Source organism: Anas acuta, chromosome 2, assembly GCF_963932015.1.
Source record: "Anas acuta chromosome 2, bAnaAcu1.1, whole genome shotgun sequence".
Lineage (NCBI taxonomy): Eukaryota > Metazoa > Chordata > Aves > Anseriformes > Anatidae > Anas > Anas acuta.
In genome coordinates, this window is record NC_088980.1 from 23269145 (window position 1) to 23288631 (window position 19487).

Here is a 19487-nt window from a genome sequence, read left to right on the forward strand (position 1 = left end):
GCAGTCATACAAACACATTCCTTGCCACTGTTATCCCAGAAGTTGTTTCAGCCTCTACAACCATATCCCAACTATGACAGTTCTGATAACCTTTTTGTTCACAGGTTGTCTTTTCATCTTTTTGGGACTGATGTTCTAGGTACATAATGACAACAGAAACTATATTTATTTTCATGGCAGAATTAGTGTTTGGAATGTATTTATTTCATACATAGAAAATATTTTCAAATTATCAAGTCAAATTTTAACCGGACATAGATAAAATCGGACATAGATAAAATCACACATAAAAACCAGACAGCCTCACATATCATTAAGCAGGATTACTGTAACTGTATTGTTCTAAATATTCAAATCAGATTTAGTCTTCTATTAGGAGAGTCAATTACATCATATACTTCCCTTCATAAACGTATAATACTCTGTCTTAAATAAGGAAGGTTTCTAGAAAGCCTCTACTTTAACATGTAGGTTATTCTAAAGTCTGTTCCACAGATGACAATAACCTTCTGGATTCTAGCCTAAATAGAGAGAAGGCAGATGACTTAGCTTTCTTTCCTTTTTATATTATTTCCATCCTAGATAAAATGTCCTATTTGAGCTGTTTTTGTGCTACATGGCATTCCAGGCAGTTCTGTTCACTTAAATAAATTAATTTGCTAATTACTTCCTTTAAATATTACTGTTTGCAATCAGAAATGATCTAAATTCCCAGATTCACTTTATTATGTATTTCCTTTAAAATTAAATTGAGTTCATAAAGTGTATACATACAATTTTGTATGTTACATTCCATTAAGTGCCTAGTTTCCTAATTCCCTTTGCAGGTCAACTTTTGATAATTTTTTTATAAGGGTTTGATAGATGTAGCTGCTCAAGTTCTTCTGATTTCTTTAAATGTGATGGTGGTGAAGATGTTGAATCACACTAAAACATTTGAAAAATGTACTTTATTCCCACAATGAAGATTTTTAGTTTTGTTATGTTCCATTTATAAAGTTTAAAAAGTCTTACAAAAGCCTTACTTCTCAAAAAAAAAAAAAAAAAAAAAAAAAAAAAAAAAAAAAAAAAAAGTAAAAAAGTACAAGTCCCTTATAAAAGATACCAGAAGCTGCAACAGGTATAACAGGTATTAGATATATAAGATTTGTGGAAGATCTGAATGGTCCTGCTGGTGCATTTCTTCAAATTCATATGTTCTGTAAGGATGATTCTAATCAACATCACTGACTTAGTTAATGAATGAGTTAGGAATAGGTTCATGACTCCTAGTAGGTTTATGACTCTTTAAAGTTACAACTTTTTGATGGATCTTACCCATTAGTTCTAGCAGGTTTGTACTCTAAAAATCATGTTGGATCTGCTAAAAGCATTGCACTTCTCATGTCTCTGTATTCCACAGACACATTAAAGTGGATATAATTGAAAATGCTGCTGGAATAGGCTGAGTGTGAAAAATATGAAGATCTTTGTTTGCAAAATTTAGTGTCTGCCCTCTATATGTCAGCTGAGAATAACAGTATTGCTGCTTTTGAGGAAAAAATATTCCTTTGCAGTAGATAACTGAAATTCCACAATGTTGATTCCCCAGAAAATATGCATAGGGTTTTGAAGTTGGAGGATTGTAAAACATGTGTGGGGTAAATGAAAATGAAAAAATCCATATTGTTGGCTTCCCCTGAGATCAGTTTCAAGAATATGGGTGGGTAGGATTCCCTAGAAGAGCCCACTGAGGTGAAAACTATTTAGATGAACTGAAAAGTTACCAGCCAGCAGACACATGATTATGGACATACTGTCCATGTTTCAGATGGTTAGAAGACCATTCATGCCTACTGTAAGAGGGTATCTATCACAGCCAAACAGAGTTATTTGTCTTTCATTCTATCTCCATGGCGAAACTTCCCTAGAAAATTCTGTAGTTAATGCATTGGAATCTTGACCAGCTAAAAAAGAACGTTCAGGGAAAAACTGATTAATTGAACAATGTTGATGTTCAGTTGCACATCCTAATATTGGGAGATTTGTATGGTCCTCAAGTTTCATATTGCACACATGTACTTTGATTAGTTTCTGTTTTCTATCCTGTTTCTGTTTACCCAATGAGTTTTAGAGATCTTTAGGAAATCTATGATGCTATAGATGCAGGAAAAAAGAAAAAGAAAAAAAAAAAAGAGAAAAAAAAGAAAAGAAAAAAAAAAAGGAAGGTGGGGGAAGATGGTTGTTGGGGGACTATACGGGGCATGGAGAGCATGGTAAAGTCTCATCCTTGCTACCTATATAGCAAGGTCCTTGAACTGAATGTTATTCAAGAACTGTGCTCAGCTTTGTCTCAAAAGGATATAGCAAGTTTACTCTGAAATGAAAGTCTGGGAATAAACTATCATACACAGAGTGGGGATGATGGAGCACCAGGTTACAGGATGAAAGTTATTTGCTGGGGTAGATGTACCCAATAGTATTTTACAGCTGACATTTCACCAATACTGAATCAAGTGGAATCATTACCCTCAGCATCTTACATATAACACTACTATTAACATGTCAGAATGTGATTTGCCTTGACTTTCACTGTTGACTTTCATTTAATTTCTTTTCTACTCTAACCTCCTGGACCCTTTTCTTTGCATTTCTGTTTACTCAGCTATTCACATTATGGTATTGGTGGATGTGATATCACCCTCCAAAATGAAACATCTTTTTGAATTTTATCTTACTATATCTTATGCTTATTGCAGTCATTTTGAATTCTGATTCTGATCTCTAAAACATTTGTGCACCCTTCACTGTTAATTAGCATCTTTCATAGATTTCACACATAACCATAGCTCATTTCATCATGTAAGTTTCTAATGAATCTCTTAAAATTCTCTAATGTAGAATATAATTCTGTAGCATATTCACATGCTTATATATGTCCTACTTATCCTTTAGCCTCTATTCTGAGAATCCCTGAGCCCTTCAGTAGCGGCAGCAGTATTTAATACTAGCACTCATTATCTAATCTGATTCATAGAACTATATAAAAGATACAAAAACTCTAACAACTGTGCTTGCTGATGTATCTAAAGTGAACAGTCTGTCATTGAGCTCTGCATTCACATAACAGTTAGCTGTCCTATCACTAATTTTCTATTCCAATATAGAAATAGGTGACCAGAAATGGGCTAATGATGCTACATTTTTTCTCACATTCTATTTGCACTATGGATTTAATACATAATATCTGTAGAAATCCATGGGTTTATAGAAAGCTGTTTCTGAAAGTTTTACTGTATCAAGTGACCTACTTTTCACCTTAGTCTGTTTGAACACAGCAGATATATTTACTATCAGTTCCTGAGGCAAGCAGTGTAGTATTGCTTTGTCTAGATCAGCATACTTTAATGGCCATGCAGTCTATTAAATATCTTTTACAGACTCTGGATTTAATAAATGATTTTTAATTGACTACGTGTCAGTGGCAACATTCTAGAAAACTCAGTTACATGGGATTTTTCATTGATTTTCCCTATATTAGAAAATGAAAAGTCAGATACCATTAATTGAATTTTCACAATAAGAAGCTACTGCAAAAGTAACTGCTAAGTTAAGCACTTCCAACCTAATGTGAATAGAAGTATTCTTGTTAAATGAATCCCATATATAAACATTTATTACAGTTATGTGCCTCTGTGGGCCAAATTGATGTGAATGTAATTACAATCTATAATATGGAGCCATTTTACGCATTTCCAGGAAAATAAATAAATAAATAAATAAATAAATCAGGTGTATTCTGCACTCACTTATCCTAATACAGTATTTATCTACATCCAGCAACGTAGCAGATGGTTAACTGATGGTTTCTAGGAACATTTACTTACATCTCTGACATGAGCTTGTACTTACTATTAGCTGCCCATGCCTCAAAGACAGAGGTATTAATTTACATTAACTTACAACCTTACTCATGTTTACCCAGGCTACATGACATTTTTAAGTAGTGTATGATCCTGAATAAAATCTATGAGACCATGACATACATGTTCATTATCATTTCTGGTTCCCAGTTTCAAACACATTTATGCATCTTTCTAACTTTCTTGTTTCTACATTAGTGTAGTAAACCTTTTATGATCACATATGTTTTCTACAGATGTAATTGCACATTTCTTTCACTTGATCACATTTATTTTGCCAAAATTGGCCCATGGACTCTATAGTAGAAGAGAGATGATATTAATAGTCTGTATGGGAAAATTAATTTGATTATGCACAATTTACTGTAGTGATAGAAGTTCTTATGCCTTTGCAGAGAAATAAAAACCCACGACCTTTCTAAAGTATGTGATGTTGCATTCAATTTCCCTGCATCTGATCGATAAGCAAGCAGGAAATTATATCTTTTGCCATGGTAGACAAGCATAATTAAGCAATAAGGCAATGGAGGTAGTTGTGATTATCTTAGGATGCACCTGGGAGCTGCCTTGTTGCTATTTTAAAACATCGTTATGCTAAGGGAACTGTATTAATTTCTGCTGAGAAAGATAAAGTTGGCAGTTTGGAATGCTCATGAGCAGCAGTTTCAGTTGTGCTTCACAGAGAGTAATGCTGTGTGTTCACCCCAAACAATTAGGCTTCTTCTTCAACAGAAACAAAGATGGAGCAGGCTGTAAACATTTAATTGACAGTTCAGAAGCAGGAGAGAAAAAAATGCTTTGGCTGGCTGCCAGCGAGTGTAAAACTTACATTTTTTTCCAGATTAAAATAAAAATATGTTGCCCCCAACACTTGACTTCCAAGGAAGGCATTGCTGCATAATTAATGCTATTGCATCCACATTCTAATTTATGCATTTTAATTATACCAAAGGCCCGGTGAATAATTAATGCTAGCAAAACAATGGATCTGAAGCATAAGCTGAAAAGTATCACTTTTTAATGGGCTTTGTAGATTTAAATAACTAATAAAAGCTATTTAACTGTTTAATTGCAAGAATATTTCCCCCTTACATAATCAAGTACTAACTACCATGATTGAGCAGCCTCTCAAGTGGAGAAGTGAAATAGGCTACCTGCTTTTAGAAATGACCAATCTGAGTATACCACAGTATACTAATCCACCCGAGCCATATGCATGGAAGGAAAGGATTTGTTTGGATATTTGCCATGTGGGAAGGACCTGCATGATGTTGGCATCATATCTAAGATGTAAAATTAATTTCCAGGTACAAAATCCCTCTTTGACCTCCTGTCTTCAAGCTGGTCAGTTCACACAAGGTTCATGGGGAGATTTGGAACTGAATATAAAGAGATATGATGTAGAATTCATTATCTCTGAATTCAGTAATCTAAAAATTAAGGATGTAGGCCAGGTTAGTAATTTAGAGCCTTGCAGTGGTTGACAGAGTTAGTGTCTCTGGAGAGAGTTTCATCTCATCCAAAAATAGGCTTTTGAAGAAGATGAAATTAATCATTTGGCAGTGGCTATCATTTTTCTATTTCTTATAGAGGAAGCTTAGAGTACTGCCTTAGGTGTATGGTCATACACCTAGCTTCTAGACAGGCTAGTTTAGGTAAAGTTACTCTCACTAGCAACACCAGCCTCTAAGATACCATGTGAGAAAGACCTACTGATACCAACCTGATGGCTTATAAACCAGGGCAAAGCTAGGAGGCTCACAGCACAAACTCATCCAAAGATCTAACGTGTCATACGGACAGCCAACATTCCTGCTGCTTGGTCAAGTCCCAGGCCTAAAATTCATGACTTTCATTAAGAAAGTTCTTCCCTCCAGAGAGGCTGAACACAAGTGCACTTGTGTTGATCTGTCCTGCACAAAGGCTTCCCTCCTGATCCCTGCACTCCTGCCAGGCAGTGACTGAGGAGGAGCAGGGTGTCCCAACCAGGCAGCATCTCCAGGCTTTGGCATACTTACAGTTTGTCACAGGCAGGGTGATGAAACCATGCTGACACCAGACAGTTATGTCTGCATAGCATGGAAAGTCTGGTGGTTAAAAATATGCTTTCCTTAAGATGAATAAAATGATACAGCAAATAATAAATTACTGCAATCCCAGCCAATAGCTTACACATGCAAGTAATATTAACTTTTCAATGTGAATATAAAATGAATTGCTTTTAATGACTTCTTCATTATTTTTTTCTATGTCAGAATTATAAAACTCTAAAGTAAAACATTTAAATGTAACAATAATAATAAGATAATGTAGGACTTGTAATAGAAATAAGATCAGCAAAGGCTTCTTCCAGTTTTGAATATCAAGACCTTTATTTAAGTGTAGTATTTGTAGTTTAGTAGCTAATAGCTCCTATGTTTTAAGTTTTCTCTGTGTACCTAGTATATATTGAAAGTAAAGTACCTGACCCTCCAGAGAACCTACCTGAGTCAGTGAGGAGACAGAGGGAGAAACCACTTGTTTTCCCTTTTTTTCATCTGTATTTGCCTGAGACTGGACATCTTCCAGCACTACAGCAGCATGAGAGTTGTGCTAGATTGCATCAGTGGCTGTGGTCTGTCTCTGGCAGGTGATGGTTGCGTTCAGCAGGATGCAGCTCAGGTGGGATGGTGTATAGACCCTGGGGAAGGGACACGGTGGCACAGGAAAGGCTCCTGCTGCAGAGGCACTGCTCCAGGGAAATCTCAGCCAGCCATAGCCAGCTGCTGTCTGGCCCTGCTGAATATTTGATGTGACGTAGAAAGCAGAACACAAAAGAAAATATGTCTTAGTATCAGGCTAAAACTAGTTTCTTTCTTCTGAGCAACATCCAAAAGAGCAAAGGCTCAGAAGCAGTGCCAACCAGGAGTGTTGTGGAAGTTAATTCATCCTCCTAGTGATTTTAAAGAGTTTATCCTCATTATTCAGATTTTCTACCCAGGAGCCAGGCAGTGTCCTAATGTGCCTTAATTCTCCATACTTTGCTTACTATGGTACCTAAAATGAGTGCTAAGAATAATTATGCAAGAAATACAACTATTTAATTAAATCCAATTTAAAACCCAAACATTTTCAGCCTGTACTTTAATACTAAGATGGTGCCCAGTGAATTAGCAGTTCTGGTCAGTCTAGTGTTTTTAATGCAGATGACAAAACCAGCATGAGCTCACGACCTGTAGCAAAGTGTCTCCCTTTGCTTCTGCCTTTGCAGGACTATGCTGAGAAGGAGAAAGCTGCAGCCAAGGCTCTGGAGGATGTGAAGGCTAACTTCTACTGTGAACTGTGTGACAAGCAGTACCACAAACACCAAGAATTTGACAACCACATCAATTCTTATGACCATGCTCACAAGCAGGTAAACCTGAAAAATATCCATAGATATTACAGTTGCCCATTTTTCATCCTTCCTTTTTGTGGGGTTTTCTAAATTCACTCCAGTAGAAGACAAGTTAACATTTGATGCTTTTGAATTTCACACACTATTTTTCATTAAAATCAAGTGTAAAATATTCACTGTTTTAATCTTCATCACGATTTAAGCCCCTTTGTCTGAAAGATCATGGTAGTTTTAGATAGGTGCTCAATACTAATATTCACAATGAAATAGATACATTAAAATGTGAAGTTACTTCTAAACTAGAGGGGGACAAAGAAGCACTTCCTCAGATATCCAGGTCCCTCTTTCAGATTCAGAAGGCATAAGATCATGCTGTTTCAAGCTGGTCATGCTGTTTCAAGGGCAGGAAAGTAGTTTTTGTGTTTGGTTGTTTTTGTTGTTGTTTTGTTTTGTTTTGTTTTCTTTAAAGCATATGTTTCTGAGGTTGAAATCTATGTCTCACAATGATTCTCAGGGCGGAATACATTTTGCCTTACATGCAGAACATGATATAAAATGGCAATTACTATTGAACAACAATATATTGGATTATTGGGAAAAGATAATAGATGCTAATCATTTGTCATCATTTTTGCATCTACTTAATTGGGTCTATATGTGATAGATACTGATGTATGCCTGTTATTATTCTATGTTTGCTTTCTGCATCCTAGTTTTTCCTCTAATTTTAGCAAATTGCATATTCCTGTTGTCATTATATAAGAAAAATGCAATTAATTATTGAAAGAATTTCAGAAATCAACAAAAATCATTGACAAAGTTCAGGAATGAACATTTCTGAACCTCTGATGTAACTAATCATATGGGTTATTCTAATATGTAAGTTAGAACTGTAGCAAGATTCAATAAATGCACATTTTTCTACTGTTTTTCTACTCTCTCTTACATGTGCTACACAGTTCAAGTTCTCATGCGTTTGTGTACATTCAAACTGGTAGTGTAGTGTCTCCTGGGTACATTCTTCTGGGTACATGGGGGTCTGGGCAAATATATGAATCATTTAGAAGCTGCAGGTATTTCTTCTACAGAACTAGAAGGAGTAAATGTTAAGAACAACAAATGGCACTAAAGGCAAAACTTCTCACTCTCACTGCAAGAAATCTTATTGTCTTTTGCAGTATTATAGAGAATGTAAATCATCCTGGCATTTTCTGTGTACACCTATCACAGCACTGCATGAATGAGCTGGTTAACATCTGCCCACTCATCATGATGAACCATCCTGCTGAATTCAACCAGCCCAGGGTCAGCTGTTCATGGACATTAATAGGACTCTTCTGGCCCATCACACTCAAACCAGAGCTAGATTAATCTAGTGTATTTATGTATTAAACCAAAGGCAGTTCCTCACATCCCAGCTCCATTAATTAATCTGCAAAAATGGTTCTAATAATACAAAACAAATGCATTTCCAGATCCTAAACATGTGACACTAATCCCTAAAAATCCCCATTTGCTTTAGAAATATTTTTTTCACCCTTCAGCTGATTTTCTACTTGTCAGAGATCCAACTGATCTCAGATGGATCAATTTTTGCCATTCCCTCTTCTCCACAGCTCCTGCAGAGAGCATCTTATGCAAAATAAAACATCCTGCTTGATGCACCATCTATGTTTGTGCTGTCAAGCAAGAGAGGTTTGGGCACCTTCACACTATGAAAGGGAATGTTTTAGCAATAAAACTCTCTTTAATTTGTAGGTAAATTCAGTGCTTTAAAATCAGCCATACTGATGGTACTGTGAACTAAGGATCTGCATGGAAATGCACCACACATACAGAATATCATCTGGCAGTACAAGCTCACCCCACCATGCCCTTTCAGATGTAGTTCAGAAGCTCAGTTAGTGCAGGATTAGCTAGCTGTTCTCCTGATGTGACAGGGTAATTCAGTCTCGTCTCCTTTTCCCCTTCTTGACTGCTCAGCCACATCTGGGAACAGCATTACTTTGCCTCTAGGAATATCATGAATGCTGTCTTTTCTCTGACTTTTGTGGTTGGTCACAAAAAATGTATTCTTCTTACTTGTATGAAATTAGTCTTCAGACAGAAGTTAATTTATAGTTTCCTGTGATTTTAGTTAGCTTAGCTTCAAAATGTTTGCTCCAGGAGGTGTAGTAGCCACAAGAAAAATTTCTTTTTCCTAAGGTATACTTTATGTTTCCCAGAAGATATTTGAGGATACCATTAGTCATACACATGGATATGCTCTGAACACCGTTCTTCTACTGCAGATTAAATTAAAGTCAGGGACTCTTTAGATTTCACTAACAATATAGCGTAGTCCCCCCATGTGATTCCCCTTCTACTTAGAAATCTGTATTAAAGTGGCAATGCTCTTTAGAGAAGATATAAAGACAGAGGGAAAAAAAAATTAAAAAAAAAATATTGCACAGAGTACTTTGGCATAAGCCTTTTCTTTCTCTTCCAGAGGAAACAGATTTTATTCAAAGACTTATGACTCTAATCTCCCAATATTATGGTTTTATAGAATTAATTTTGTGATCTATTTTCTTATCTATGATTTCAACCAATTCTAAAGCAGAAAGTACTGAATTTTGGACCTAATCGTTTTTTTTGCATTCCTGACAGGAAGGCAAACAGCCATTGCCTTCCCTGTCCTCAGAAGACTGCAAAATGTTATGATACAAATTTGGTCTTGTTTGTGCAACTAGTCTTTCTGTTGTGTTGACTTATTCTCAAGCAATATACTCAGGGATACTTTCTTTCTCTCCACACTGCATACATGCATACATATACAAATACTACACATGTATATGCACATATATGCATACATGTGCATACAAAGAAAACTTTGATGGAAAATTTTCTGAACCACAGATCCTTCAAGATCATCTGTGTCTGTACCCTCATAACACTAAAATGACCCTGGAGGGGTCTAATGTGATTTATATATCATTTAGTACATTTGACTGAGTATTAAGCAGCTCTTATTTGATTGTCTTGACAGAATTAGTCTTACATAATCTTGCCGGTGTCTTTTCTGCTTCACTACTCTGTAATCATTTCTCATTGATATTATCTGTTATTGGAAATTAATTTCTCTCACTGCAAGTCTGGATATAATGAGCTCACAATCAGTCTCAATGGAAGCCTTCACTGCTACATGACTTAACCTGAGCTCTCCATTGTTAAGCCTGATACTGCACCAAGGCTGAGGCAGGAATAAGGGTGTACCCCAGAATGAACCACTCCTTTGCTCCTGATCTTCCACTGCCATACAGCCCTGTGCATGCATGTCTCCCTACCTCAGCACATACCAGCTAGCCCACTTGCAATCGTGTTTTTCTTTTGTGTTTTTTCTTTGCTATGAAACCTATGACTTTATATACTCAGCATCAGTCAATCTTCAGCAGCAGTCACAGGCAGTAGTACATTTGGTAAATCTGCAGTATCTCTCATCCAAGCATCAAAGTGCCTGCACCAATGCTTGCTATCACTTGCTTGTGGTGTTCTCCTTAAGAGAAGTTGACTGCATCAGAACTGATTATTTCAGCTCTATTGAAATTATCTGAACACTGCAAAGGGTCCTGGTATGAATTTGTTCAAAATTTGTTTTTATGTATTTAATACAAACTGCTGCCTAAAAATATAACATGTGAATGCATGTTACACTTTGATGAAAAAGTAATATGTAAGTACAGACTTTTTAATAGGATTGTTAAGTCACTTGTATCTGTAAAAGGAAATAAAACTTGAGCAGAGATGTCTACTTGGTTAACGCTATTAAATGGAATCTTTGGAATCTTTTAATACCTCCAGGTCATGCATAGCATTCATCCATTCACTTAAAGTAGAAGTAGTGGGAGCTTTCCACTTTTGTATAAATAATCCTTAGCAATCAGCTAGGCTTTCAGATGTCAGCAAAGGAGAAAATTACAAATCTGTTACATGTACTGAAATACAATAATTGTGATAATAATAATAATAGAAATAAGCAGCGAAGAAAAACAAGGCTGTATTGCCATCTTGGGGTTTCTGACAACAAAACAGCTCTTTTAGTTGTCAAAATTTAGAGATACTGCCTAATCACATTCATTCAGATGAAAAAAAAAAAAAATGAATTTTAGTATTCTTGAAACACATATTACTGTGAAGTAGGTGAACAGAATTTTCAGTTTACACTAGTTCACATGTATGTATTGGTATTTAAATCCATGCATACTAGCACTTGGGAGTATCTTCTACATGAAAGTCTGATTTAGTGTGTACAGCTGTAGGCACTTGCCATTAAGCCTTTATGGTGCTTGTGGATTTAAACTCTAATTCAAATGGAGATTTAGCTACATCAAAGATAGTAAATATGCCTACATTTTCGCTAGCTTTGTCTCTAACACCTAGAAAATACACAGATAAGTAAGCACAGAGAAAGATCTAGGAGTGACTGAGATTTTGTTCATTCATGTTTAAGGTCTTTATTTTCCAGCATCTGTATGTTTATTGGAGAAAAATATTATATTTTGGCCCTCATGTACACACCTCTTAGTACCCAAACAATTTTCATTTCGAGGAAAGCAGACTGGTTTGTCAGTATCCAAGAGAGTTCACCTCAGGATTTGGGAGCAAAGGCAAACACAGCATCAAGAAACCTTCTGGACAAAATACCAGTAGTTGTAGGAACATATTAATCAAAACAGAAAGGGCTACCATGGCATGAAGGTGCATGACTATATGCATTTGTGTAGTCTCTGTTTTTTTCCCCTCAAGATATCGGTGGACCCACTGTTCCTGTTATACTACTTTTTAAGGCCAGTTTGTACACCTTAAATCTCTGTGTATTCCTCAGAAAATAACCTAGCCAGCAAACGGCCTCAGCATTTCTTCCTCAAAGTTAGAGAAAAGTGTTATCTGCAACCATTGGCATTTTATTCCTCTAACCTTGCAAAAATCAACTTAGATTGATGCTTGTTAAGAAATACATATATATTTTAAAAAGAATTTTCACATTTGTCACATCCCTAGTAAGAAATCTGGAATCATGATTGCATTAAAACTTAATGATCAGGAATAGAGCAAGAGAACTACTGATATGATATTAGACTCCCTCAAACAGCTGGTTTACAAGTGGACTTGAACCAAGAAAGAATTTTTGTATGTGTGGTAGTTTTTGTCTTATTGTTTTTGTTTTTGTTTTAACCTGAACATTTGCCACAAGTATTTGCCACAGGTTAGATATTTCTGACATATAAAACAACATACTGAAAGTATAATTCAATATGGCCAACAGTTGCCCAGATTTTTCCATGATTTATTTTTTAATTTCAGTGAAATGACAATTTAACAATACAAGGCTATTTCCAGCTTATGTTTTACCTATTACCATTAGAGAATTAGAATAGTTATCTGTGGATGCAAGACACTTCATCACAATATTTATTTTCTTAAGAAGTGTTTGCTTTTTAATGTATAATAATTCCTAGCTGTTATTTTATTCATTATTCTGCTACACATGCAGATTTGATTTTCTCTGCTTTTTCTTTTGAAGTATAGCTTTCCTTGGAAAGAGTATACTCTTTAAATTTCTGGCGTAAGACTTGTTTTCTATCATGTGAAAAGCAAAGCTAAAAGGAAAGATTTCATTTCTGCAGTCTGCCATATCATTGCGGTATTTTTTTTTTGCCTGCTCTTGCTCATTCTGAAACCAGTGATTTTCTTATTGTTACTTATGACTATGCTATTTATTTCATTATCTAATTTCAGTCATAGTTTCATACTTTCTTAACTTTTCATCGTACATTGATTTTGCAGTGTGTGTTCTTGTTCATCCTCCCCAAAATGACTTCATTCTTTCTGTAACTTCCTTATGAGCAAGTTTTGGATAATTTCTTGATGAATAGTTTTCATTTTCTCTCGCTGCTTTTTTTCATAATTGACTTAACAAGTTCTCATTCTTTCATAATTTATTTTTGTGAATTAACTTCTTTTAGGTTTCCCTTTTCTTATACTAGTTTTGATTACAAAACAAACTATCGTACGGTTTCTATTGGACCATTAAATACAGAACTCACCATGATAAAAATTAAGATTTCCAAACACTTTGTATTTTAAGACCCAGCTTTCTTTGCTTTCAGTTCTCGGGTTGAAATTTTCTTTCTGGATCCCAGGCTTTAGTAAATTGCAACATATATAGACTATTTGCAAAGTAAAGCATAGAAAAGTGACAAGGCACCAGAATCAAAACTGTATGGATGACTGTATATCAAACTGTATGTTTGATACTTTTATGCAACTGTTCTTTAACACAGATCTTTAATCTCAGGCTTGTATGTTGCTTTCATTAAGGAAAATTCCCTTATTCAGTATTGAAGACGGACTATACTGAAGAATTAATCCATCTTGTGAAAGGGACAAAGCTGTTGGTTACAAATGAACTGACGATGTGAAATGAGAGGGCAACAGAAATGGCTTTATGAAGTAATTATTAGAATATGTGTAGTGGATGAAGAGAGGAAGAAATTTCATGGAAGTATCACTCTGAAATTAGAAGACAAAATAAAGGTGTGTACAAATAAAAAAAAAAAAAAAGAGAGAGAGAGAGAGAGATGTTTACAATAGCAAAGACCTGCAAAAATAATCCAATAATCCATCAATAAGGGGAAATAACAGAGTAAAGCACAAGAGAAGATATTCCACTGAGAGCAGAGGAAATGCGTGAATCAACAAAGAATGATATATGAAAATCAGAGGTTGTTTTGAAAGGTAATTCTTTTTAGAAGAAGGGAAAAACAACAACAACAACAACAAAAAAAAAAAAAAAAACAAAAAAAAAAAAACACAACACCACAGATATATTGGCACAAAATATTTTTCTGTATATTGAAAATAGTACCAAGGTAGTACATGTCATTAAAAATCACTGGGATCTGAAAATAAACAAATAAAACACGAGCAAATGATGTTGCTCACGTACAATTCAAACTTCTTCCACTGATAGATAATGTAAGACCAAAACAGTTTTTTCTCTTGGCCTGGATGCTTCTTTCTGTTATTCAGAAATAGAAAAATACTGTCTTTACGAAACTATGGTTTTATCATGCCTGGTGTGCTTCAGGGTAGCTGCAATCCAGCATCTTTGAAATACTGAAATAGTGATGCAATGAAACAGACAATCAAGTTATATCACATCACAGAAACTGATGTAAATAAAGGTAGCATAAGACAACAGAGGATGACATCACAGTTTAAGCAAAAGGCAGCATATGAGCAAAAGCAGAATGTAAGGATGTAAACAATATGATAATTCAATTGCATCACTGTACTAAAAGAATTTATTTTGCCAGCTTGAAGTGACCTTAAATTGAATGTTTAGTTTATAATATCATGCAATATTTTCTTAAATGCATTTTGGGCTATACTACATAGAGATGCCTCAGTTGCACTCTACAGCAAGTACATGTAGCAGAATAGCTCTGTAGCAGCAGAAGCAGCATTATCAAATACCACTGAGCACAGTCTGAAAACGGGGGTGACTTGAGGCAACAGATTCCAAAGAAATGTCATCAGAAACAATTCTTTATTTTAAACTTACAAATCTGTGGGTCTTATTAAGAACTACTGAACCTGCTGCCCTTCCAGTGCTTGGCTCTTTTCTTATTATTTGGTGATAAAGTAACTAAATTGGCAGTATTCATCTTTTTAAAATTGCATGTTGCTTAGAATAATGAGATTCCTTTAATCATTAGTCCTCAACAAAAACTCTTGCAAATAATTTTAAATTTAATGTCTAGATAAGCTAAATTGTTAAATGCTAGATGCTATGGAATTACATTTGGTGTTCTTTAGAATGAATGCTAATTAGCATGTAAATTAGCAATTTAACCCTCTTTACATTGGGAAAAAAAAAAAAGTGGGAAACTCAATTTCATCTTTGTTAATGATGGGCAAATGACTGTAAGATATTTCTTTAGAATTTCATTATATAAGGAATTACAAAAGTGTATGATCAGATTTTGGCATTTAAGACAGCAATAACCAGAATATCAGGTAGAGGAAGTGCTCTACATTGATGCCGGTTATTGTAACTTCCTTTCCTTTCTTTCTTTTTCACTACTAGTTTTATAAATGATTTTTCAGTCAGGGGGAATGGGTGATGCAGTGTAATGGATGGCTTATTCAACTAAGCAAGGAATCTGAAGAACGAGATTTGTTAAAACAAACAAACAAACAAACAAAAACATTATGCCAAAACCCAAATTAAATAGTGACAAATATGAAATTTTGTCCAAAAATATCAGATTGGATAGTTTAAAAGTTTAATTTTGTTCTATAATTTCCTGACCCAGAATATGAAGAAACATGTACATTCAATAGATTTTGAAACAAAGTCTTTCTGAAGCAAATCATTCCAATAGAAAATGTTTTAGAGCCAATCATATGTTGTTTCATACTGTGTAAAAAGTAGTGATTAAAATTAATGTACTCCTCTTTGGTTCTCTGTTCTGACATGCTAATACATGCAGTACATAGGATAATACTTAAGAAAATAGAATAAATATGGAGAACATAGACATTTATATTAAAATGATTATTCCTGGTTTTAGATAATCTCCAGGTCAGTCTGGTTGGAGTTGTGCCTGTATTATTTAGATAAATGATAGTGGGCATTGCTGTTCTTTTTTATTTATTTTTTTTTCTGTATTCAGATATCTTTTGCATTTTTTAAAGACAAGTAGCAAGGACAAAAGCAATGGGATATACAGCATGTCTTCTAACTACTTACTTCTATGTAAAAATCTTGTTCGTATAAGAGTATCTATTCACTATGAATAAGAACTGGGCAATGCTGACCACAGATTACAGTATATTTCTTGTACCATCTTCAAAAGACGGATGAACATTAGGTAATGTTCCTTGTAGCCAAATACTTTGCAGATTGTGTGTGTGTGTGTGTGTGTGTGTGTGAGAGAGAGAGAGAGAGAGAGAGAGAGAAAAATCAGAGAATCTGAAGAAATCAGTCATTCTAAGGTCAGGCTCTACAAGTCTTTCTTCAAGGTGAGAGAAAGAAAGAACTACCAGATGCTATAATTGTTTTTGATTATTGTACATTTCCAAGTACTTTAGTTCATATTTGTGGAGTGATTTGTAGAATACAGTACTATTCAACAAGATTACATATCTTACCTATGGCAATTTTCTGCTATGACCAGCTTTTTGGAGACACTGGGCAGTTAACTTCACTAACAAAACGTTGCACCATCAGATGTTCACAGAAAAATTATACTTCTGTTAGCTTCTGCATAACTTTTAAACACTGTACTCTTATTCATATTTGCCTGGAAAAAGAGTATTTCTTCTAATCTCATTGGCACCCGCAAAGGTATACATGGCCCTACAAACATCTGTTTAGAATCTGCATCTATTATAGCTCTGTTCATTTTTGACCATCTGCAGTAATTAATGTGCAAGAATGTAGCTGCGTAATTGACTCCTGTGGAGCTTTAAAGTCATGCAAATCAATGATGTTTGTTTGAGGAAATGTACAATGTACCTTGTATGTCTTTAAGGGGCACTTATAACAGAAACAAATATTTAAAAGCAAACCAGAAACATTTCTGTACATCACCAAGATAGCAATAAAGATGGTGGGATTAGTCATTTATTACCTTTTCTTAGTTAAAAGCATTAATTAACATATGTTAACGTGTCTCCAAGGGAAAAATAAAGGAGGTAACCCAGACTAATTATCATTTCTCTGCTTTAGCAATTTCATAATAATTAGGCTCCACCAGGAACCATTAAAAAGATGAGGGCTCTTTAAACACCTTCTCATATCAAATTGCTAGGGAATATCTAGAGAAATATAGATGATATTCATATGAATACCAAACAAATATATTAACACAGGTGATGGGACCATAAAAAAACAAATGTTTCCTTAACACAAAGTTAACTACTAAACACTTTTTCCAACAGGAAATACTATTTTTAAAGCAGAATGCTTTGGCAGGAATGTGAGAAGTTCAGGAACATTTCTCTTTGGAAAGTTTTACTTTGTTTTGGTTTAAAACAATTTGAAATAATTCATAACGATTGAAATACACTGTTTCAGCAGTGCAATGTTGGAAGTATTTAAAAATGAGATTTTTAATATATGCACAGATTATGTTTAATATTATTGAGGTAAAAACAAATTATGAAAATTATAACTTTATCAAGCATTTCTGTTCCACTGCTATTTAGATGAATTGACATCAAGTCACTTGGAAACAGTTTACGTTTTCATTTTTTTTAATAAGCTCTCAAAATTGTACTTCCTCCAGTAAGATTAAAATGTAAGTCACAAATGTTAAAGTTTCCTGCTAAGCACTTTAAACAAATGTGTAAGTAGAGAGGAATTGACATAACCCTTCAGGAACTCTGTAGAAGACTTTATGTTTGTAGTCGATGTTTCTGTTTGTTTTCAAACCTTAGCATGTTGAAGGATTCTTAGCTCTGCTTCCCTCAAAACAGACATTTCTAAATACTGATGTTTAAAAGTGCAAATGCAGTCATGTTGCATTGCTCAGTATTTACACTTTTTCTATAGGATATGTGGAGTGGTAATTTACTACTCGTATCGTAAACCTGCAAAATTAGATAAGGATCTGACTGTGTGCAAGAACAGCAAGTCACAATTAATAGAGGAATTATTGGGTAAATTAATAAATAAAGTTATGGGGCAAAATAAAACTATTTATTAAATGTAATTTATTAAAATTATTAAATGAATATTTATTAATATTTATTATTTCATTTTTCAAGGAACACAGAATATTCAGATTAATCTCATCTTGTTCTTCACTTCAGTGCAAAATCCAGTCTCCTCATCAGCTTCCAATGACATTTTTTATCTGAGTTCTGCCTTTCATATTGTTTAAGCCTGGGTTACACATGTCATTCAATTCATTCACATAAATATGGCTCTCCCAGATCAGATTCTGATTTCCTTTCCATTTTGAAATTTAACACAGCATAATGTCCTGATGCATAGTTAAAAAAGAAAATGAAGATTCTGGGCTGCAGATTGAAAACAATCATAAATTGGACCTGCATAAATGCAAAACAACAAGTGATATCTCACTAAATCTAAACTTAGAGTACATGAGAAGAGTACAGTAATTGCTATAGTGATTTTCTGTTATTTCTAGCAAATTGAAATCATTTGTCATATTTATTTCTTATTTATTTCTGGAGTACATCAAGCAGCACAAGGTCTTTCTAAAAACTAAACCAATAATACCTGGAAAACAATGGAATATTTTTTTCAGAAATTAAAATTATAACGTGATCTAGTTGCCCTGCTTGTCTCCATTTTGGTCTCACCTAGGCCAAAGAATATAAATTTACTCTCACCGTGTTTTGTATAAGATGGTACATATTTTAAGAGGATTGTTGTTCGATTTGAGCACACAAACTTACAGTAAAAGAAATAACTCAAATTCAGGGCAGTAGAAATGTATAGAGAACTAGAATAAGAAGCAGTTGTATAAATAAAAGATCAACTTCAAATTTTACAGCAATAAAACTTTTCTGAGAGCAAATAATAAAATAAACTTTACTCAAAATTTGAGAAGTGGCATAAAATATTTTAGAAACAGGGAGTGTTGATTCAGCTTTATAGTGTTAAAAACTTTCCATGTCTACATCAAAAACTAGCTTGTTTATAGCATTATTTGATAGAAGGGTGAATACAGAATCTAGATCATGGGCAAGAGGGAAAGGGGGACATTAAATGCTACTTTCCACAAAGTACAATGTGTTCATTTTCACCTTCTTTCCGGGGAACATTTTCTTGAGCAGCATTAAACTAATTTTAACTTATGGAATCACAACTGAAAGGTGTCAAGTTGCAGCTCAGTGATCTGTTACACAGCAGTGAGCTGAACCGCATATCTTGACCATGTGCATGTTTTTAGCTCCATCTTAGTGAAAGCTTTAGGCACTGCAGGTTACAACAGCAATATGTTCAAGAGAACTAAATACAAATAACAAATTTCAAATGAATAATATTTTAAGCAAGTGGCAATAAAAAGGGTGCTGGATAGGCCAAAATGTCTTTGCCTTTATAAACTAGAAAATTAAGACATCAGTCACTCTGCACGGTTTGGCTATCTTTTACCTTGACACAATGAATTTGCTTAGGAAGCACCTTA

General features: G+C 34.5%; 1 protein-coding gene across 1 annotated transcript in view; it reads left to right on the forward strand.

Moving 5' to 3' along the window:
* ZNF804B (zinc finger protein 804B) overlaps positions 1-19487 on the forward strand; it is a 239849-nt gene that overhangs the window by 201763 nt on the left and 18599 nt on the right. The window contains exon 2 of the mRNA XM_068673904.1: positions 7153-7296. Coding sequence (XP_068530005.1) covers positions 7153-7296 — 144 coding nt within the window. The remainder of the gene's footprint in view (positions 1-7152; positions 7297-19487) is intronic.